This window comes from Pogona vitticeps, chromosome 4 (assembly GCF_051106095.1).
Source record: "Pogona vitticeps strain Pit_001003342236 chromosome 4, PviZW2.1, whole genome shotgun sequence".
NCBI classification, from domain to species: Eukaryota; Metazoa; Chordata; class Lepidosauria; order Squamata; family Agamidae; genus Pogona; species Pogona vitticeps.
Window position 1 is genome coordinate 180,080,299 of NC_135786.1, and position 23,170 is coordinate 180,103,468.

General features: G+C 39.0%; 1 protein-coding gene across 3 annotated transcripts in view; it reads left to right on the plus strand.

Moving 5' to 3' along the window:
* The window catches only part of PIEZO2 (piezo type mechanosensitive ion channel component 2), a 309,376-nt gene that overhangs the window by 246,238 nt on the left and 39,968 nt on the right, over positions 1 to 23,170 (plus strand). For all 3 annotated transcript variants that reach the window (XM_072998801.2, XM_072998800.2, XM_072998799.2), the window contains exons 18-30: positions 279 to 439; positions 2,912 to 3,082; positions 3,811 to 3,927; positions 5,501 to 5,701; positions 7,333 to 7,537; positions 7,777 to 7,878; positions 10,383 to 10,548; positions 13,163 to 13,406; positions 14,491 to 14,587; positions 15,614 to 15,776; positions 17,284 to 17,373; positions 19,800 to 19,924; positions 20,608 to 20,679. In XM_072998801.2, the coding sequence (XP_072854902.2) occupies positions 279 to 439; positions 2,912 to 3,082; positions 3,811 to 3,927; positions 5,501 to 5,701; positions 7,333 to 7,537; positions 7,777 to 7,878; positions 10,383 to 10,548; positions 13,163 to 13,406; positions 14,491 to 14,587; positions 15,614 to 15,776; positions 17,284 to 17,373; positions 19,800 to 19,924; positions 20,608 to 20,679 (1,914 nt within the window). The remainder of the gene's footprint in view (positions 1 to 278; positions 440 to 2,911; positions 3,083 to 3,810; positions 3,928 to 5,500; positions 5,702 to 7,332; positions 7,538 to 7,776; positions 7,879 to 10,382; positions 10,549 to 13,162; positions 13,407 to 14,490; positions 14,588 to 15,613; positions 15,777 to 17,283; positions 17,374 to 19,799; positions 19,925 to 20,607; positions 20,680 to 23,170) is intronic.

Genomic DNA, 23,170 nt, shown 5'->3' on the forward strand with positions numbered 1-23,170 from the left:
AGCAATATGTGCTATATAACACAATTTGAAAACAACATTGTTTAGCAAGAGCTATGAAACCTTAGGAATCTACAAATGGCTTCAATTCAATTTCAGTCACATTTAGCTTTAACTAAAAATAAGCAGCTTAATTGATCCTTCATATCATTTTATTTTGTAAAACAGAGGTTGTGTTTGAGCAGGAAATCTTGAAATGTTATCTTCAGCTGAAGATAAAAAGTGCTCTGTTTGCAAAGACAGAAAAATGTTTTAACATTACATTTGATGTGTCTTTGCAGATTTAAGGAACAAATGGCATTTGGTAATTGATCGTCTCACGGTACTTTTTCTGAAATTCCTGGAATGCTTTCATAAGCTGCAAGTTTTTGTTTGGTGGCTTTTGGAGTTGCACATTATCAAGATTGTTTCGTCATATATTATCTGGGTCACAGTGAAAGAGGCAAGTAAATAATGGATATTTCCTCTAGTTTTTCTTTTAATATCAATGTTAACTAAACCAATTTATCTTCTTATTTAAATATAGGAAATAAGTTTTATATGGTCTACTTGGGGTTTGAAGTTTCCAGCTGATTCTTTTTCAGTAAAGGCTTCTGGAACTAAAACATTAAACCCCACAACATTTAATAATTTGATGCTCTGAATTTGAAACAGTGAAATTTATGCTTCTGAAGAATCCTTTTAATTTTTATGTATTTCCACAAAATGGTGTGAGCCATTTGGCTTGTTCCCAAAAATAACACTTGAAAACTCACTCAGACATCAAAATGTAACTTTCAAAGTAATAGCTTTACATTGCTACATAACTTTGCATTGAACATAGCTTTTCATTTTTAGAAGTTTTGCTTCTGTTTTATTATTTTGTTCTTTTACATAGCTGTAGGAATCTACCATTTTCCCCATCAATTTAGCTATAACTCTACCTCATGTTCTTATCATGTCCCCGTTTACTACTGTAACTTTCTTTTCCTTGCTCTCCTTCTTCCATTTTCACCTTTATCCAAAGTCCATTTCTAAAACACTTTTAAAGCTTTCCACACACTTGTTCTGCTGTGACATTGCTGCAGTATTTGCCCTTTATATTTGTTTCTTCTTTAATTCTACTCACCTCTGTTCTTCTTGTCTCTTAAATTGCTCCACTCATTATCCAGTGTTATCAACTTCTGTCTTGAATTTCTTCCTGTAAGTGGTATCAAGTGTGGAATCTCATCTCATCTTTCAAATGCATCTGCAAAGCACACATTTTTGATAAGGACTTTCCTTTAATTCCTTAGAAGAAATTAAGCTTAAGTCTAAAACAAAGGTTGGACTTCTGCCCAACTGAGGGCCGTATCTAGACAAGGGAATTTCGAATGGTCTGGTTCACTTTTAAAAGGTTCTGATCTTCAATTTGATCTATTTTATCTCTCACTAGAGCAGTTATTCCATTCACACTGGAAAGGTTTGTTCTCCTGTGGGATTGATCCTCACAAGTCTTTTGACTGCTGGTTTACTCATGAGTAAGGTTTACCCAGATTTACTCACAAATGAGGTTAGCCGTGGCAGGGCAAGCTCATGGCAGTAGTACTGGCACAATGTTGGAGTGATAGTTGGGGAGAAGGAAAAGAGATAACCCCCTTTCCCCCACCTTTCTCCTCAAACAGGGCACTGTTCGGGCTGTGCTGTCTTGTGGGGGTGGAGCCCATGGAATCAACATAGTCTCCTTCCCTGCCTTTTTTTTTTTTTTTTTTTTTTTTTTGGCAAGCATCATTCAGCCAGCTTTCCTTTTCTGTTGTTGTTGAATAAAGTAAGTGGCATATTTAAAGGGTCATCTCCACCCTTCTCTGTTTGGGTGTGAACTAAGCGTCCACACAGGATAAAGAATGAGCTAATTAGGATCATGCTGAATCATACAAAAAAGAGCACATGTCCTCGTGCTATGCTAGAAAGGTGTGTGACAGCTCTTAAAGGAGCAGAATGGATCAATCTAAGTAAAAACATGTGTGGATGCTGTTACTTGTTTCAAATCAAACCGTACCAGCAGCAATCCTTATACCAGTATATAAGCTGGTCTGAACAGACCCAGAGCCTTTGTCATTCCAATTGCAGTTTTTCAATAAGCCTGCCTGGCCCTCTGGAACAAGCTTTAAGAGGGCTATAGAAGGGAAGGGTCATCCTCCTGTTAGTTTTGTTTTGTTTATATTCCACTTTTTCTCCAGAACCGGGACACAAGGTGGCTGACAATATTAATACAGCTATATGTTAAAAAAACACAAATAAAATATTCAGACATTTATGGTTTTTAAAATGATTATTTTGTGTATGATTGAGGCTGCTCTGTCAGTAGGAATATTTTATTGGACCTTGATTTAAACAGTCACATTCATTCCTTGTTGCGCTTTCCTTTTTTCTTCCCTTCCCTCTGCCTTCTTTCTTTTATTTTCCACTGTTCATATTCAAGTATAAGCACCTAGGGGCAGAAACTTTGGGATTAAACAAACAAACAAACAAACACATCATTCAAATACTTGATTGTATTTATAATGATAAAGAAAAGATCTTAAGTCCTAAACCTTCTTTCTAAAGTTCCACCTTCACAAGTTTTCTAAAAATACAGAAGGTGAATGCCTGGTGCTCCTCCAGTGGAAGGGTATTCTACAGTGATGGCGCTGCCACCAAGAAAGTCCTATTTCTAGTGACATTCTTTTGACCTCCCTTGGTGTGACCACTTTAAGAAGCAAGGCCTGGGAGGAGTGGGTGAACTGGTAGTTGTTCTTTGGGAGAGTTGTTCTGACAGATTCCCAAAGTGTTTAGTGCTTTATATAATGGAATTCACCCATCAATATCTTTTTCCCTTCAGCTACGATGAAATATCATTTACCCTCTAAAATTGTCAGCTAATCTGCATTTTATCTATTCCCATTTGTGCTCACAGGTTTCCCTCCTCAACTATGTGTTTTTGATTGCCTGGGCTTTTGCTTTGCCATATTCTCAGTTCCGTCCATTAGCCTCCAGTGTCTGCACAGTATGGACTTGTGTGATCATCATCTGCAAAATGTTGTACCAACTAGCATCTATTAATCCTGCAACAGTCAACTGCACAATGGTAAGCAGTAGCCTTTTCTTTATATAAATTTTCTATCTATTGTGACTATGGTATCATGCATCAGAAGAAGTAGAGTTCAGTCCACACAAAAATACATGTCTAATAAAACTGAGTAAATCACGTCTCTATCAAAAATCCATTGATCCGACTGAATGGCTTGGGAAAAGAAAGAAATATTTTAATCTTCTGCTTTTATTTTTAGGACAATTATTATGCCTTCTCTGTAAAATAGAACTTGTTAGTCTTAAAGGTGCCACAGGGATGTCTTCCTCCTTAAAAAAAGTCAATGCCTATTATTAGTAGGTCCCTTAAAGGGATTCAATAACTGGGATTTCTAGCTCAGTGGTAAAGGTATATGGTTGCAGAGCCAGAGATTGGAAGTTCAATCTCTTATTGTGCCTCCTACAGGTAAAGTCAGATTGTATGGCCTTGGGCAAGCTGCACAGTCCCAAGACTCTCCCAGAACAAGGGAATGGTGAACCATTTCTGACTATTGTCTACCTGAAAAATCCTGACAGGGGTTGCTGTAAGTCAGAATTGACTTAACAGCACGTGATTATTAGTATATTTTGAAGGTGTCTTGAAGGGCTTTTATAAAGCCATTTCTTAATGAGGAAGTCTGGTACAGATTTCTGGGGGATTTTTTTTAGCCAAGTCCTAGTTTTGTCCCTTGCTGAATAATTCAAAACTAAAGTTACTGTAATATCTTTTTCCCCCTTCTATTTTAGCCTAATACAACAGTAAAGCAAGAAGACCTGAATGAATCACTTCTCTACCGGAAACCCATTGATCCAACTGAGTGGGTTGGATTAAGAAAAGCTAGTCCTCTGCTTGTATACCTAAGGGTAATTATTCTGTTGCCTCTGTTCAAAATCTTCCATTCATGCTTTCTCCTAATTGAGAATCATAGAATAATTGGAACTAGAGCTGAGACTTAATTGGAAGGGTGGGGAACTCCCCTTCTTTTGTTGGTTCACTGTAAGGGTGCAGGAAGAAAATCTACCCATCTTCAGAGGTGGATTGGGTTATATCAAGACAAAAAACAGAGCCACCAACTCTCATGCACACGTCTGCTTTACTCTTTTAACAGTAGTTAAATTCTTGATAAAGAGCCTCAATGTTTCCTCATTATATCCCATTTTGAATAAAGCTACATCAAAGAGATCTAACAGAAGCATTGTTACAAAAAGAGATGGAGAACTCGACTATACGGGGACAGTGACAGCTAAATGATGCTTGTAACCTCCCAGATTAGGATGGTTTCTCTTATTGATCTTAAGAAAATTGTTTGATACCCATTTGTACAGAGACCTTTGAGTTGAAAGAGAGACATTTGAAACAGTGCTTCCCAACCTTTTTCAAGCCATGATCCCTTTCTATAGTAGCCAACTAAACTTTCTTATGGAGGAAGAAAAAGAGAGACAGGAAGGGCCTCTTTATTTGTCTGCACACCATATCCTGCTGCCTCCTTTCTCTCTAGGAACCCAACTTCCAGAGAAAGCAAAGCAACTGGTAACCTGGCAGCTTCATCATAGACATATGGATAGAAACCTCTGGCTTGTTTAAGCATGGGAACTCCCCATATAACACTTTGCAACCACCTTGGGGCTCATGACCCCCAGGTGGGATACTCATGATTTAGAACCTCAAGTCCTGACACACAGAGATTCTTCTGGAAAATGAGCACTGTGTCAGACCACTGAAATGCTGGATCAAATCCAACATTAAGCTTACTTGAAGTACTCTGAATGGGGCTTGTTATGTTGATCATAACTAATTTAAGTCCCATTGACATCAGTGCGTCTAACTCTAGGAAAGACTAATTTTGGGTTTAAGCCAATGTTTTGGAAGCAGATATTTTCACAAGCAGGCTATGTTGCTACTGTCGGATTTTCAAAGTTAGCAATGGAATTTTATACATGTCAATTGAAAAATGAAGTGTCAGTTATTTCAGTGCAGTTGACCCCAGGAAAGTTGAATATACTTGGGAATATAGGATTGAAGCCTAAGGCTTGCAAGAGTTATATTATTTCCCCGTTTCTTGGGTAGGTGTGATATAGACAATGTGAAGATTATTAAAAGAAAAAGGAAGAGTAAAGTAGAATATAATTTCTAAAATAAAATACAGATAAAGATCAAGACTGCCTCCCTGGAAATTATACCTCCTATACTAGAAGCCTTCCCAGTAAATGAACTCTAACCAATCTTTCCAACCAATCATACACTTTAGATGGCTATGTAGTCATATGTAAGTATGCAGTATGATCACAAATAGGGAAGGAAAAAAAAACATTACTATATTGTTATCAGTTCATTAGGTATAGATTTTTGGTATGGAGGGGGAGATATTGCTGCAAGTTGCATGAGGCTTATGTGTGTTCATTGTATGTGGCTCTTATGACTTTTTTTCCCTTGCAGAACAACTTGCTAATGTTAGCAATTCTAGCCTTTGAAGTTACAATTTATCGACATCAGGAATACTACAGATGTCGGAACAATCTCACAGCACCTGAAACCAAAACTATTTTTCATGACATTACCCGATTACATTTGGATGACGGTGTAATCAGTTGTCTCAAGTACTTTGTAAACTACTTTTTCTACAAATTTGGTTTGGAGGTAAATTCAGAGCCAGCATGATTAAAAACAGTAATTTCTATGGTGGTGTGATCTTGAAGGTTATATCTGTTACATCCATACCATGTTCTTCAATGAAATTCTTATGGCACTTGTACAATTTTAAAACACAATGAAAAATGTTTAAAATATAATAGTGACATTTAAACATGTATTTTTAAAAGTTTATTTTTTTAAAAAAAATTAGTAACAGCTACCTAAAAAGAGCAAGCTTAGTCAAAGTAAAATGAATCAAACTGAAGTGACATGTGGAAAAAATACGGCCTGGTATTTTGAATGTCATCAAAGTGTAACTGTGAAGTGAGCCTCCTAGTGAGAACATTTCACTGTCAGCTAGGCATGTGCCATTTCCTTCCTTCCTTCTTTCCTTTCTTGGATTCCAAACCCCATGATTCTCCGGGAATTCCCCAGGCACTCCTGCCCACAAACACATACCTACACCTAGCTTTATGTCACTCACCTGGAACAGAAGGAGCTGCTCAGTACTTTCTGGCAAGTTCTTTGTGACTTATGTGCTGCCGCTGCCCATTAGGCTCTATTAGGGCACCTAAAATATCTATACCTCCCACAAATTATGGCAATTTTCTTTTCTATGGGAAGTAGGCCTGAGTCAGCCTGGAAGATGAGGTCTGTTTCACGTGAGTGAAATATAGATGTGTGTCTGTGGGCACAAACACTCAGGATTCTGCCCACGGAGTTGGAGGCCCACCACCATCACATAAAAAAAGTATACAGAAAGAGAATGGTACATCCCTACTGTCACTGTGTAGGCTCTGCTGACTATGCTCTTTTCCTTTTAGTCATTTAGGTGGCAAGGAATCTGGAGAAGAGCTTCTGATAAAGATGGTAGTGTACAGAGATAACCTGTGGTGAGGTGATTTCTTTAGGTATCTTAAAGACCAGGATATCTATTCCTATTCTTACTGCATGGTTGGTCCCAAAGCAAAAGTGCCTCAGGATTTTGAGTTGAGTCTAGAAATTAATCTGGTGGCAGTGGATGTGGAATCAAATAGTGAAGCAACTGCATGATAGAATAGTGCTGTTGGTCCAATTAGCTGCTGTTAAGATGCTAATCTGGATTTATGGCAGTAAATTTTTCTGTTTGCTCATAGGCTACATTTTTGCTATAGCCTAGCACCATCACCATCAGTTTTACCTGATTTAAGGTCCCTCTCCCCAGTTTTCTTTTAAAATGGTAAATTTGTTTCACATTAGATTTCCTAATTGTTGGTTATTTTTAGCTGTAGCAACTCCAGTTTGATTTAGGCAGGAAGCTGTCTTTTTAGCTGGCCTCTCTCTCTTGGGTCTTCTGAAACATGGCTTAAAATGTAGGGATGCAGGTCTGCGCATACAGAGTTGTTCCTAATGATTTAGCAAGATATTCGTGAAAACTTCTGTTTACAAGAAGTGTTATATATCTATAATTAGTCATTGTTGATATAAAGATATATACAACATAGAATATTGATTTTAAAAAAAGCTTATGAACTATTACATGCTGATAAACTGGCAACTGTTACCGTACATTCCATATCATCAGGTTTCTGTGAATGGTATACTCATAATGGACTATCCAAAGATGTAAATTCTGCATTCTTGTATCATTATCACAGAGCTGTTTCCTCTTGTCAGTAAATGTAATTGGTCAGAGAATGGATTTCTATGCCATGATTCATGCCTTTGCTTTAATTGCTGTACTGTATCGACGGAGAAGAAAAGCTATCGCAGAGATCTGGCCAAAGTACTGCTGTTTTCTGGCATGCATCATTACATTCCAGTACTTCATCTGTATTGGCATTCCACCTGCTCCTTGTAAAGGTAAGGTACCTCTTGTCTTCTACAAATAATGATTACTTTTTGCTTATACAGCAGCTTTGTCGTGTTCTACGTGTTGGCCTTACTGGCTAAAGTTTGTGGGAGTTACAGTCTGGAATATCTGGAATATACTAAATTGAAGAAGGTGCAATTACCTCTAAAAAAACAAACAACATGCCAAAAATTTGAAATATCCTGCTGTGAAGGATGTACAGTAACTGGTCTTCATTCTGCCTTTGTAGATTATCCATGGAGAAGTCCTAATGCAAACTTCAACTCTAATATCATCAAATGGTTATACTTCCCAGATTTTATTAAACAACCAAACCCGGTCTTCCTTGTTTGTAAGTATTTTAGTGAATCTCTAATATTAGCCTATTCCTGTGATCTAAAATACATTGGCAAAAGCAGATGACCATCATTAGGAGTGTTAGGGAATTTTTCTTGTGTGTGTGCATGTGGGTCTGGTCTCTGGGTGTCTGAGTGAATTTCATTGTATGGGTATACTATGTGTATACTTACAATGACAATAAATTTATTTGATTATAATCCCGTTGCTAAAATTGTTCACTCTGACGATAGATAAAGTAAGACAATCTAGATTGATAGGGCCAGAGAGCACATATTGAATTTGCTAGGTAGGTAGTTAGCTAGCCATGGTTAAATTAATTCTTTCTTAATCCTGTTAGGATGTGATTCTTACAGCCTTTTGCTCTCAGAAAGAATCAGTGTGGATAGATGTCACTTTTTGCAGTAAGATTTCTCTGCACAAGATTTGTTTTCTCCATGAGAACTCCAAAAGGAAATTTTGTAGGATTTCTTGGAAGTTTTCCCCACTGAATATTCCGAGAGTGAAGATGAGCAAGGCTTTCCCTACCATTGCACATTTATTTGAGCCTAGCTCTGAATCACATTTTTAAAAGGCTAATTAAAAACTTTAACCTCCACTTCAGCCTTAAATCCTTCCCAGGCTCAGCAAAATATGGGCTGGAGAAAGTTCCAGACTACTGTATTCTCCTCTGCATCTCTGCCATCCTTACTGATCCACCAAAGCAAATCTTTGCCAGGCCCCAAAAATATGTTCTGGTGTTTCTGTTACTGAGCTGCAAGTGGGAACATGAACTGTAGCAGTGGTGAAGAACAGGGAGGATAAATGATTTTCCCATCTTTCCCTTGCTCTGTTTCTGCTCCTGTTCTGATATTCTGTAGTGTGGCTCATTGGAGCTGAATAGGTAGTGTTCCTTGGGACTTCTATCCCTCCTTCAAGTTACAAGCATCAAGATCACAGAAAGGAAAGAGGAAGCAAGAATAGTTTGTTTGGACTATGATTTCCAGAATTTTCCAAGCTATCAACCTTTAATCTTTAAGGATTCTGGGAATTGTAGCCCAAAGCAGTAAAGAAGAAGGAGAGAAAACTTTTTTTTTGTCCCTGCTTTTCACTGCTAGCTGCTGCAGTTACTGCACAATTTTCAGGTAAGTAAAAGGGAAAATGAGGAGGACACTCTTGAGAACTGCTCTTGGGTGAGGTGGGAGGGTTGTTCTTTAGTCGTTTAGGCGTGTCCGACTCTTCGTGACCCCATGGACCAGAGCACACCAGGCCCTCCTGTCTTCCACTGCTTCCCGGAGTTGGCTCAAATTCATGTTGGTAGCTTCGATGACACTGTCCATCCATCTCATCCTCGGTCGTCCCCTTCTCCTCTTGCCTTCACACTTTCCTAACACACTTTCCTCCCTTTTCCAGGGAGTCTTCTCTTCTCATGAGATGGCCAAAGTATTGGAGCCTCAGTTTCAGCATCTGTCCTTCCAGTGAGCACTCAGGGTTGATTTCCTTTAGAATTGATAGGTTTGTTCTCCTTGCAGTCCAGAGGACTCTCAAGAGCCTCCTCCAGCACCACAGTTCACAGGCATCAATTCTTAAGCAGTCAGCTTTCTTTATGGTCCAACTCTCGCTTCCATACATTACTACAGGAAAAACCATAGCTCTGACTATTCGGACTTGAATTGAATTCATCCATCTCCTCTTTGACCACATCCAGCTTCCCAAGGTTCATAGATCTTACATTCCAGGTTCCTATGCAGTATTTTTCTTTGCAGCATTGGACTTGCCTTTCACTTCCGGGCACGTCCACAGTTGAACGTCCTTTTGGCTTTGGCCCAATCACTTCATTAGTTCTGGAGCTACTTGTACTTGTCCTCCACTCTTCCTCAGTAGCATGTTGGACGCCTTCCGACGTGAGGAGCTCATCTTCCAGCGTCATATCTTTTATCCTTTTGTTTCTGTTCATGGGGTTTTCTTGGCAAAGATACTGGAGTGGCTTGCCAGTTCCTGCTCCAGGTGGATTGCGTTTAGTGAGAACTCTCCACTATGACCTGCCCATCTTGGGAGCTCCTGCACAGCATAGTCCATAGCTTCTCTGAATTACTGAAGCCCCTTCACCATGACAAGGCAGCAATCCGTGAAGGGGGGTTTAGCTAGTGAAATTAACCAACTTCTTTGTTCTGGGTAATGCATGTGCCCTTTGCCAGGCAAGGCACAGTCTGAGCACTCTGCCGTTTCATCAGGAACTAATTGTCTTCTTACAATGACTTCCAGCCTTCCTGCTTTCCAGCCCGCTAGTTTAGTTGAAACTGTGTTCAGCCTGCTGTTGGAGTCTTTCCCAGCAGCTTGAATAAATGAGCTGCATAGCCAATATCAGTGTGGAGACTGAATTCAGACAGTTAGGACTGACCACATAGTACAAACCTTTTAAATTTTAGATGGACTGTATAATGCTTCCCCTAAATGTGTGTGTGTGTGTAAACCAAAATGTACTGCCTTATCTTGATTTAAATACTTGCTTTCTGCCAGATGACTTCATGTTGTTGCTATGTGCATCCTTACAAAGGCAGACCTTTGAAGATGAGAACAAGGCTGCTGTGCGTATTATGGCTGGAGACAATGTAGAGATCTGCATGAACCTTGATGCAGCGTCATTTAGCCAACACAATCCTGTCCCTGACTTTATCCACTGTCGGTAAGGGCCTTTAATATATAGATTTATATATCTTTCTATTAGCTTAGGGTGTGATCAGATGGGGAACTGCTGGATAGCTCAGTAATTTGAGGCATCTGGTTGTGGAAACATAGGTTGGGAGTTTGATTCCCCACTGACATGTGCCTCCTTGACAGGGACTGGACTTCATGATCCATAGGGTCCCTGACAGCTCTGCTGTTCTAAAATTATTATTTGTCCCCCAGCTCAGTCACTCTGGGGATAGGTTGGTTTGCTTCTTTTTCTGGCAACCAAAGGCCAGACAGACCACTTCAAACTAGCCTATCCCTAATCCCCGCCTACCCATACCTTTTTGGATCCCTGTTTGTGGCTACTGTTTTTGTTTTGATTTGTTGTTTGGTATAGGTATGATTGCTCCATTTTGGTTTGGTTCTAGCATGTGCAATAGCTAGGGCTGAACCAAAGCGGATATCTTAGGAAGGTAAAAACTTCCTTCTACTCCACTGTTGAGCAGGAGAAAGAAGGGTGGTTTTTGGTGTGTGTTTTTTAACCCTTCTAAAACAGCACAAATGTAATATTCCACTTGGGTTGGAGATGAAAGCTTCCTCTCTCTCCCCCTTCCCCTTTCAATTTCCCAAGATCGTGAAGGAGCTTAAGCAAGGCATGGAGAAGAAGATTGGAGGGATTTGTTGTTGTTTTTCTTTCCTTTTTGTTTTTTTTATCTTTCCCTTCAAAGAGAAGGAAGGGCCAGATAGGTTGCTTGGGGTGTGGTGCAGTCACTTCTTGCATGTGGATGTAAAGATAATCCCAAATGAATACAGTGGTGCTTCACATTACGACGTTAATTCGTTCCAGCAAAATCGCTGTAGAACGAAAATGTTGTAATGCTAAAATAAAAAACCCATTGAAATGTATTGAAACCCCTTCAATGCGTTCCAATGGGCTGGAAACTCACCATCCAGCGAAGATCCTTCATAGGGTGGCCATTTTTGGTGGCTGGCTTGTGAGGAATCCATCCCTAAACACAGCGGGGAGCCATTTTATTTACCTGGCGGCCATTTTGAAACCACTGATCAGCTGGAGGAAAATTGTCGTTTTGCGAAGAATCGGTTCCCGAAGCAGGGAACCGATCATCACAAAGCGAAAAAAACCACATTCAGACCATTGTTTTGCAGTTGCAATTGCAATCGCAAAAAGATCATCATAATGCGGGTTTCGTCGTAATGCGGGGCAATTGTAAAGTGAGGCACCACTGTATTACAGTTTAAAGTGACTTGATTGGCATGATCCAGGCCAGGATAATTGAGCCATCTGGTCACACTCTTAATTTACTTTCTGTCCAGATTATCATTTCATAGGCATCAGATGCTTTTTGTGGTCTCACAATTCAGAGAAGTCCAAATTGTATATCCATGTCAAAGAGAACAATGCCATGCATTGCTATACTAGGTTAAGAATTTGGCTTGTACTGTCACTGACAATCTTGTGTATGTGCAATATATTATAAGGAGAGTGGGTTTAACTCCATATATTACTTGATGCTGAAATTAGAGTTACAGAAACAGACTACATAATGTTTCATCTTGAAAGAGAAGTGAACCTGTTACAAAAATTGGCCAAACTTTTTGTTGTTTCTGTAGAACAAACTGCCTAATATAAATGTACCGTATTTGTTTTGCAGTTTTTTAGAATGCAGGCCAGCAACTTAATTGTTTTAGAATGTAAGCCTGTAGGCTAGTATTGTCTATGTTTTTATTTTATTGATTGATAAATACTGTTATGTTTATGAAACCGGAGAAAATCCAAAAGTCAGCATTCTGGAAGTAGGGCCTCCTGATGGGTCAGTTTTTCAGTGAACTACACTTTGCCTTTAGGAAATTTTATAATACATATAGAATCACAGAAATGTAGAGCTGGAAGGCATCCCAGTGCTCTCCCAGTTGTGCAAATGCTACAGCTAAAGCATTCTTGACATAAAGCCATTCAATGTCTCCTTAAAATCCTCCTGCAAAGAACAGCCCACTGCCTTTGTGAGATAGTCTGTTTCACTCGTACTTAGCAGGGAACTAGTGTTAATATTTGATATGAGACTGCATACTTTAAAAAACAGTAGGCTACATATTGAATACAGTGACAATTCCTTTATGAATTCATCAGTTTTGACTCATTTGTTGAGAAGTCACCTAAGTTATCCATAGAAAATTTCAGAAGACAAGAACTTTGATCCTATGTTGTCCTTGCATCAGTGGAAGGGTCTTTGTGTTTACAGGGGGAATGCTGATTCAGCAGAAACTCACCCTGAAAAAAAGGGGATAAGATTTTTTTTTGTCACTCTGTGAAGTCCTGGTCACCATCCTGTACACTGTTCTGGATGGTCCTTCCAGCCCTGCTTTCTCCAGTGGGAGTGTCTTTTGGGTAGAGCTCTCTTTTTAGAAGTTGTGATCCAAGTAAAAGATCTCGGTAACTCTCAATTTACCAACACAGTATGATGCATATTTTTTCATTCAATTGCATAGTACTTTTGTTAATCTGAATTATTTTCTGAATAGTTGTCAAGGAATTTTATGATGCACACTAAAATAAATGAATTCAACAGAGGTTTAACGTCTTTCATTCTTATTTTCTCTTATTACAGATCTTACCTAGATATGGGCAAAGTGATAATGTTTAGTTACCTCTTTTGGTTTGTGCTTACCATCATCTTTATAACGGGAACAACTCGGATCAGTATATTTTGCATGGGCTACTTAGTAGCATGCTTCTACTTCCTGCTCTTTGGAGGAGACCTGTTGCTCAAGCCTATCAGAAGCATTCTTCGCTATTGGGACTGGCTGATAGCTTATAATGTCTTTGTGATTACAATGAAAAATATATTGTCAGTAAGTGCCTTGTGTGTACATTTGGATTCTGTGTTGTTAGTTAGCAATGGTTACAGGAAAAATGTAAAAAGATTGTGGAAAGATAATGAAAGTCATATATATACTTTCTTATTTCAGCTACAGCTGTGCAACTTTGTGTTTTTCAATTACAGCTCCCAGAATTCTGTTTGAGAATTTCTAGGGGATGTAAGACGAAAATATCAGTCTGTAAAATACTAATGGCTGTTCCCTTTGTTAGCTTGTTTCTTTCCCACTTTCCAAAAACTTGGAACAAATAACTTATGATTTGACACCCAACTTTTGATGCCAGGCCCATATCATGTGACACACGGGGGGGGGGGGGGAAGCTGCAGAAAAGTGCAGAAAGTATTGTTTTTCCCATTAATCATAGTTCCCTGAGCACCAACATCATCTGTTTATCTGGTAGTTTAGGTACCAGAGCCAGAGGCTGGGAGTTCGATTACCCACTGAGTCTCTTGGGCAAAGAGGCAGCCTGTGTGGCCTTGAGCAACCTGCACAGTTCCAGGGTGCCCCCAAAAAGAAAGGGATGGTAACCCATTTCTGAGTATTCCCTACCTTGAAACCCTTGAAAAGAGTTGTCTTAAGTTAGAATTGACTTGATGGCACATGATAATTACTATACAAGAGCTCTGTTTAACAGTGCTCTTGGTGAACAGTAGATGATTTATTGCAAGTCATGGCATGCCGCCACTTGCTCTCGGATATTTACCACGCAAAATGGAAGTGCATTGTATGTACTCCATATGTAGTACTAACTACACATGGAATGGTGGGAGACAGTCTTAGACAAGGTTACCTTTGGGGTTTTTATTTTTTAAACCACCTTATTTTATAAGTTTTATATCCAATATAAGAAGAGGTGGGGTGCTTTTCTGGATAACCATGTTAAAACAGTTGCAGCATAATTAATTGCATTGTGTCTACATGTCTCGAGGGAAACGAGGAATACAGAGAAATGTTCTTACAGTTTGTTTCCTTACATTTTACATAAGGAAGTAGTACTTAGCAATACTGTTGCCATTTTAACTGTAATAGTTAACATATCAGTCTCTGTTTCTTCCAGATAGGAGCATGTGGTTACATCGCGTCATTAATTAAGAACAGTTGTTGGGTGATACAGATATTTAGTCTGGCCTGTACAGTGAAGGGTTATGCAATTCGTAAGTACAGACTTGTATGTTCCTTTGCTTTATTTTCCATAAAAGGCCATTAAATGCCCTTTGTTTGCATAATAGACATTTGTTTGCCCTTTGCTTCTTTGATATTGAGAAATAAATTCAACTTGTTATGTTATGTAAATTGAAATGGATAGAATTCAGTGGGTTGTTTTTTTTTAAAGTATCTGAAAACAATAGTAAATAAAAAAATCCAGGAAAGGTTGCTGAGTTATAGTGTATATTATAATAATAATTCTCTTCTCTTGCAATAAGACAGTCTCACAGTCTCAAGCAGCATTTTTTTTTGCAATGCACATGAAGCAAAAAGCTTTATCTGATGCAATGTGCTGATATGATGTCTGCTAAGATAATTCCTAGATCATTTCTATCATCAATCTGTACTTACTATCCCTCTGGCCCATTGAAATTAAACAAAATAAATGTACATAATATGGTTATTGGTTTTAACATGCCTTTTGGCACAATATTTTTTTGCATGATACTCATTTTTTGAGAAAAGTACTGATAAATACAATACAATTTCTGCTTTTTCCAGAAATTCTTGACTGGTTGTTTGCTAGTGTCATAATTGTCATAGGAGGGCTCTTTGCAGTCAATTTGAAAAGTAAGAATATCCACAGACTGCTGAGTGGGGAAATGAGGGAAAGACGCTAAGGTCTGTGTTCGGATTAGCCTGCTGGCCAGTTTAATGATTAAATTGACTTAAAGAATGGTGGAAATTGTTAAAGAAAAGAGAGACCTTCCTATTGTCTTATCTTCAGCCCTCTGCTTCTCTGTGGCTTTTCCTGTTTATAAGAGATGAGTGTCTCCCCATATTTCCCCCCTTTGTGTTTTGGATATGTAAGTCTTGGAAATAAGACAGAGTTCCTGAAGTTAGAAATATGAATCTTAACGGGATGGATTCATACTTTCTTAACAATTTTGCTCCTTTGGGCCATTTGAGTTGAAGCATTGTAGTATATAGAAACAATCATACTTACCCTATGGGATTTTGTTTACTTTTGCCAGCCTCTGATAAAGACAAAGACTGTAAATTACCTAGTGGGGAGGCAGGAATCATCTGGGACAGTATTTGCTTTGCCTTCCTGTTGCTGCAAAGAAGGGTCTTCATGAGCTACTACTTCCTCCACGTGGTTGCAGATATTAAAGCATCACAGATTCTGGCATCCAGGTAAATTCAAGTGTTTTCTGTGCAGCTTAAAATTGAGGTGTGTCCTCTCTCTCCTTCAACCCTTTTTTCCCCACAGTCATTTTATTCTGCCTTCCTGGATACAAATCCTTCCAAGGTGACTTACAAGTAACATCAAAAATATTACCAGCATCATTGGAGACAAGTGCTGCTATAGAAAAACTCATTAGGAACCTTACTGCAAAATCGTCCTGGGGCTAGTGGTATGGGATTTACCTACAACAGGAGTAGGCACCTGCTGTTAGCCTTGCTTGTTTATCTCCCATGGTTCCTATGACAGGGACTGTGGTCGCAGAATTCCCCAGCAATAATTCTATTGGCTCCAGGTTGTTAATGAAACTGGTAACGGATGATTTTGGTGTCAGCTTTGACCCTACAGAATGACTGCAGTGGAAACTTGATGAGCTGAGTTTCTGCCATGAGCCCAACTGAGTACTATTTTTTCAGCCTGGACTCCAATTACATTCACTGGTGCCACTTGCCATTCTGGATCAAGGTGTTGGGAAGGGAGTTGTAGTCTAGGGGTTGGCTTTAGTCTTTTCAGTAGCAGTCAGTACAGATGAGTAAGGGGAACCAGGGGGGAGCTCCCGTGCTCCTCCTGAAGCCTCTGTTGCCTCTCGGAGTGTCATTTGTGCTGCCAGCAGTGCCATTGGGTTCGGCTGGGAACTGCTGGACTGGCTGGACGATGAGGGCACCAGTTGGAAACAGGCTGTGAAGCTCTCTCTGGCAAGGTAAAGATGGGAGCTCCTCTGCCTTCACATCAGCCCTTAGCCACCAGAACCTTCACAAGGACTCCTCTCCATGTGTCCTCCTCCAGATGATATGCCACCACTCTGGCAGCACAGAAAAGCAGGCCCTACTCTTCTACTGCTTTCCTCCAAGTTTCTTCCTTGCCTGAGGTCCCTTCACCAGCTGCAACTGTTCCAGAGGACATTGACTGTTCCTCCTCCATTTTCCAGCCCACTTCTCTTTCCCTGCTTCCTCCTTTGCACCCTCAGGCAGCTCCTCCCTCATCTTACCCAGGTGTTGCACCAGCTGTACCTTACTTGTGGACTTCTCAGCAGACTCCTGTCTTCTCTCCTCTGTACTTTCCTGCCCTGGGTTGGTTGTCTGCTCTTGCCCTAGCCACCAAAGGGGTGCAGCCAGCCAGCCCAGGGCACTGATGGTGAACCCCTCACATTCTCCTAAAACCCTTCCCATTCTTATAAAACAGTCATTAGATTCTTCATGAACTGCAGAATGAGCATTCTGAGACTAAGATAGGGCACATTCAATATGGGAATGAATGCCAATATTATTTTTAGCACCACAAAATAGTTACATTTATCTTACAATAATGCTATGTAGCAGGATTTAAAAATATTGAATGCTACCCTGTTCTGTTAACATCAGTGAACATTATGCCATTAACTGCAGTAAAATGTGTGTGGTGCTTCAACAAGCATTTGTTCTACAATTATGTATATGTGTTTGTTATTCTGCTTTATAGAGGTGCCGAACTTTTCCAGGCCACAATTGTGAAAGCTGTAAAAGCAAGAATTGAAGAAGAGAAAAAATCAATGGACCAATTGAAGAGACAGTATGTCTTTCTTACTTACTTCTTCTGGACATTTCACATGTATACAAGACATAGCTACTGATTCTGTAGTTCTGTATTGACCCCTTTGCAGATCAGTGTACAACATAACTTCACTAGATTTATACTGAATGTTATACTCAGGGCTTGAAAAATGCACTCGTTCACTTGTCTGTGATGAGTGAAAGATGCTGCTCGATGAGCCTTTCTCTCTCTCTCTAATCCTGCAGTCTCCCCTTCCCCCATTGCAAAAAGAAAACTGCCATCTTCTCAGAGAAGAGAGTTTGAGCGGCACATAGAGATATAGCTCTGCAGGAAAATGTAGACTAGCCCCATGCTGGATAATATGGTGATTGTATTCTCAAAGGCTTTCACGGCCAGGATCTGATGGTTGTTGCAGGTTTTTTGGGCTCTTTGGCCATGTTATGAAGATTGTTCCTCCCGACGTTTTGCCAGTCTCTGGCCGGCATCTTCAGAGGACTGGAGTAGAAACTCTGTTCATGCTCTGTTGCTGTTTTTTGGATAGTTGAGTATTTATAGCTGTGGGAACAGCTTTCATCCTTTTCAGGAGGTAGGGTTATGATGGTGATCAGCGTGTTTTTGTTGTGGATGTATTGTTGTGATAAAGGGGAGAGATTAACTGTCACTGTGATTGATGGGTGTCTTTAGCTGGTCTTTTTGTGCAATGATCCCTGGTCCTTGTGGCTGGGTAGAGTTCTTTGACCTTTTCAGGCTGTATTTTTCAGTGCTGGGAGCCAGGCCTTGTTCAGTTTTAGACTTTCCTCTTTTTTGTTGAAGCTCTGCTGGTGTTTATGGATTTCAATGGTTTCCCTGTGCAGTCTAACACAATGATTGCTGGTGTTGTCCAGTACTTCAGTATTTTGAAGTAGAATCTCATGTCAAGCTTGTATTAGTGCATGTTCAGCTACTGCTGATTTTTCCGGTTGTTTTAGTCTGCAGTGTCTCTCATGTTCTTTGATTCTGGTGTGAATGCTGCGTTTTGTGGTTTCAATATACTGTATACCTGTCCACAACTGCAAGGTATCCGGTATACTCCTGCAGTGGTGAGGGAGTCCCTTTTGTCCTTTGCTGACCGTAACATTTGTTGTATTTTTGTGGTGGATCTGAATACTGTTTGTAGGTTGTGTTTTTTCAGAAGTTTCCCCTTGCGGTCCATGACCCCTTTGATGTATGGCAGAAATACTTTATTTGTGGGTAGCTGTTTTTCCTCTTGTGTTTGGTGTTGTTTTCTTGGTTTGATGGCTCTTTTGATTTCATTCTTGGAATAGCCATTCTCCTGTAGGGCCCAATTCAGATGTTTAAGTTCAGTGCCGAGAAACTGAGCTTCACAGTTCCAATTTACACGGTCTACCAGTGTTTTGATTATGCCTCTTTTTTGTTGTGGGTGGTGATTTGAGTTTTTGTGTAGGTACCGGTCTGTGTGGGGGGGTTTCTGTAGACCTTGTGTCCCAATAGGAGGTCAGTTTTATGTATGACCATGACACCTAAGAAAGGGAGTTGGCCCTCTTATTTCTTTTTCCGTGGTGAATTGTATATTTGGGTGGATGCTGTTAAGATGGTTTAGAAATTCTTCCAGTTTTTCTTCACTGTGGTTCCAAATTGTGAAGGTGTCATCCACGTATCAGAACCAGACTGTGGGTGTGAAGGGTGCCGAAGCCAGGGCCTGTTTTTCAAAAGAAAGGCATTCAATATACAAGCTTCATGACCCCACAGGCACATAGGTAATAACGCAACTCAAGTCTGAGGGTATAAATCAGTGATTCCCATGTACGTAATACAATTTATTTTGGGCTTGTATGCATTGTTACATAGAAATAAAAGTGAACAAATGCTTAGTTTAAATTTGTTAACATAAATTGCAAGGCTATAGTCCGGTCATGCTGACTGGTGAAATTTTTGACTGACTGGTGAGACATTCTAAAATGTTTAAAGCCCTAGCTGTACTATTGATATCTCTGCAGTATTCAAAGTCACTTGGTTTAGAGTGATGTAACATTTCCCACTTGCTGAAACGATAGGCAGAGAGTAGTTTAAATTTCTGGTTAATAAACTAATGTACAGTATGTTAATATGTTAGTAAACTATTTGGGAAAGTCCACACAAAAAAAAGATCAGTGTGCAGGAAAACATATTTTCCAGAGACTCAGTCACAGCTTGCAAAATTACAGTTTGGCAAGGAGGAACATTTCATATGTTCTAGCTTACTGTGATGTGGAGAGAAATGTGGGCATCTGTAATACACTTCCTATGTATACATTAGTATGAAGCTTATCTATAAAATGGATAGTTTTTATGGAAATATAAAAAAATATTTGGGGTGGGAGAGTCCAGATTGAAATATTATATATATACTTTCTATCTGGAAAGATGATGAGGTATCTCTAATAGTGCAAAATATTCTTTGACAGAATGGATCGTATCAAAGCAAGACAACAAAAATATAAAAAGGGTAAAGAAAAAGTGATGAGCATGAGTCAAGAAGCTACCGATGGGCAGGCAATTCAAAAGGCAGCTGAAGATGATGATGACGATGGTATTATTCCTTCAATATATCCAGCATTGGTATTTATTGCTTGGACCTTGGTAATATTAACCTGAATGCATGTAAGGAAATAGTATAATCCATTTGGCCCTTTGCTGAAGAGATGTCACAGCCTCAGCCTAAATTTATGTGCTGGGTAGTTAATCCCACTGTGTTCAGTCAGATATGTTTCCAGATAAGTGTTCATAGGATTGTGGTCTTAGTGCACATATAGTCCTCATTGCATGTGGTTTTAAAAAAATACATATAGAGCTTTTGCAGTAGAGAAGCCTTTGAAAAAGAATATTTTTGAGGCAAATGTAACACTATATTGTGCAACATGTCTCTAACTGAAGCTTTCCCATTTTGTTTTTTCCATTCAGCTATATAATAATGCAAATTAGTTTGTGAAGAGAAAAAGGCGGTACTATTTCTGCATAAGGCTATGTAAATAACAAGTATTCCTATGAACATACTTAGATTTTAAATGAAATTCCATTTAGTTATATGTACCATGAATGTTTCATTATGTGTTCTAAATAACAATAAACAAATGTGTTTTTTGTGTTTTCTACCCTTAATATAGTAGGATTGAATCTTTTCTTGCAAAGTTTGAAGTGATTGGAAAGAACAAATATAAACAGTAACATGTTTCTAACTTTGTAACATTAATTTTTAAACATATCTCATTTTAGGAGAAGCAGAAAAACAGAAAGCCAAGGGCAAAAAAAAGCAGTGGTGGCGTCCTTGGGTTGATCATGCTTCTAGTAGGTTTCTCATCTTTAAAATACATGAGTTTAACCCTTATATCCTTGATCAGAATTGAGGCATTCCCAATACCTGTTTGATTTTTATGCATGGTTTTATAATTGTGACTTGACAGTTACAAGGATCCAAATCCAAAATATCAAGTGGAAGTAAGAAAGAATTCATTAATCTGCACGTTTGTAAGTAGCCTAGCTCTATTTTCCTAGGTGCAATCAAATATTTGCCATGAAAAAAAAAGTTACAGTTTCCAAGAAGACCCGAATGTGGATGCTTAACTAGCATCAAGAACAATTATGCCCTTATACATCTTTTACTTAGTAATTTTAGTTCCTTTTTTCAATAGGTATAATTGACCATTCAGTTTGAACTAGAAGTGCACTAGCAATATAGTAAAAGAGATCAAAAAGCAAGTCTTTTGAGTTAAAATACATGTCAGTGCTTTCACAGTTAATATTTTGATCTTACACAATATGCCATCTACCTAAATTATTAGTGTTACTTAAGAATGTAAAGAAAAAAAATGCAATGGCATCAACGTTCCCTCTAATTTTCAGCCCCACTGGGTAGGGCTCCATCCCTCCCAACTCCACTCCCCTGCACAGGATTGCTTTGTGATTGGAAGGAAATGGGCTAGAAGCAATTACTATGGATGCACGGGGGGGGGGAGGAAATCTGCACGGGGGGGCGGGCAAAGTCATGCACACTCACACAGTCCCATATCATAGAGGGAACTTTGAATGGCATATAAGATCAGCAGTTTAATTGCTGATATATAAAATTCACAGTAAAAATGTATGATTCTCAGTTGGTTGGCTCATCAGAATACTTTCCTTTTCGATATTACACTTATTACACTTAACTTTCTACAAAGACCTTTGTAAATGTCTTTGTATCCGTGGTGGGCTTATATATCCAGCAGTTTAACATACCATTATTAATGTCTCTTTCTGTCAAATCACAAGTAAACTATGCCTATCAGTATATATTTATATGTGTATATATTTTTGTTTTGAAAGGGCATGATGAAAATATATAGAGGCCAATTTTTTTAAAATGATTACTAAAAATAAATGATTATAAATAATGTATTTTGAAACTGTTGCTCTTTAGAATAGATCTGGATATGGTCTCTTAATCCTCATAAGTTTTGTGCCTGAGAATTATTCAGAAGCTATCATGACCTCAAGTCATCTTTTACAGTGGATTTTGATCTAAGTAAAAAGCTGAAAGAGTGGTACAGTTCCATTGCTTTCTACTGTAGTCTGTATAAGACAGATGTATGTAACCTTTGTTAAATTGCTTCATATCAATTCAATATTTCTACTTCATTTAACCCTCATTTTAGGGTACCACTGCACACATTATTGCTATAATGCATATGTTTATGAGCAGCACCAAATGGCCAAGCCATGAAATTGTTTACTGCTCATCAACTCTGTTTTCTAAAGTAATTGATCAAACGTTCAGGACAGCAGTTTGTATATTTGAATGAGTGAAGTCATTTTAGCTATAAGTTTCTAACTATTCAGTAGAGTATTCAATGTGTTCTGTGATGCCCTATGTAACCAGAAAGTGCATATTATTTGCACCATGCCCTTTTAATTTCTTTGCTGACATGAGATTTTCAGGGTCCTCTCCTGATGAGGAAGGCATGGTGTGAGAAACATCCTTTCACACAGATTTTGCTGCCTGGTAGCCTCTTGGTAGCATTTATATGGGGAGAAGGAAATAAGAGCGGATACATTCCAGTGTGCTTTGTCCATTTCAATAAAATCAATTAAAACTAATGCCTGGAGAACCCTTGACTTTCTTCTGAAGGAGAGGTGATCTGAGGGGAGAAAGATATGATCCAATTGAAAAATGGGCTACAGGTTTCAATTGCATTGTATTTCACCACACTAATGTACACCTGTAAGAGTGCATTATTGTGGTTTCTTCATACCCTCTTTTTATGTATAAATGCATGTACTGTGCAATGCAGTATCATACACATAGCTGGAAATCTTACTTTTTTGGACTGCTACTCTTAGAATCCCCTGCCAATATAGAAGGATTCTGGGAGTTGTAGTTCAAAAAAGTGTGGTTTCCAAACTCTTTTCAGATATGTTCATGATCCACTCATTGAACATAAACCATGCACATTGCCTAGTATGGCTGAACTCTGTAGGACTATCTAGCGATTAGCAGTGATTACTGACAAATTGATAGAAACAGGAAAAATCTGTGTTATTTTTTCCTAATGTTTCTCCTTTAAGGTATTATTTAGTTGCACCTGTCAGCTCAGTCAGCCGCATGTTTTGTCCACTCAACCCTCACTACAGCCCTCTGCTCTATCCAGAAACAGGCTCTGGAGGGTTTCCTGTTGCCAAATTATATCAGCATAAATACAGTGGCATAAGTCTGAACTGGCAAATTGCTCCTATTCAGCATCAGTAATGTCAGCTGATGTGTAATGATGGGTTCAGATGATAGCTCGTTAATTACAAGCAA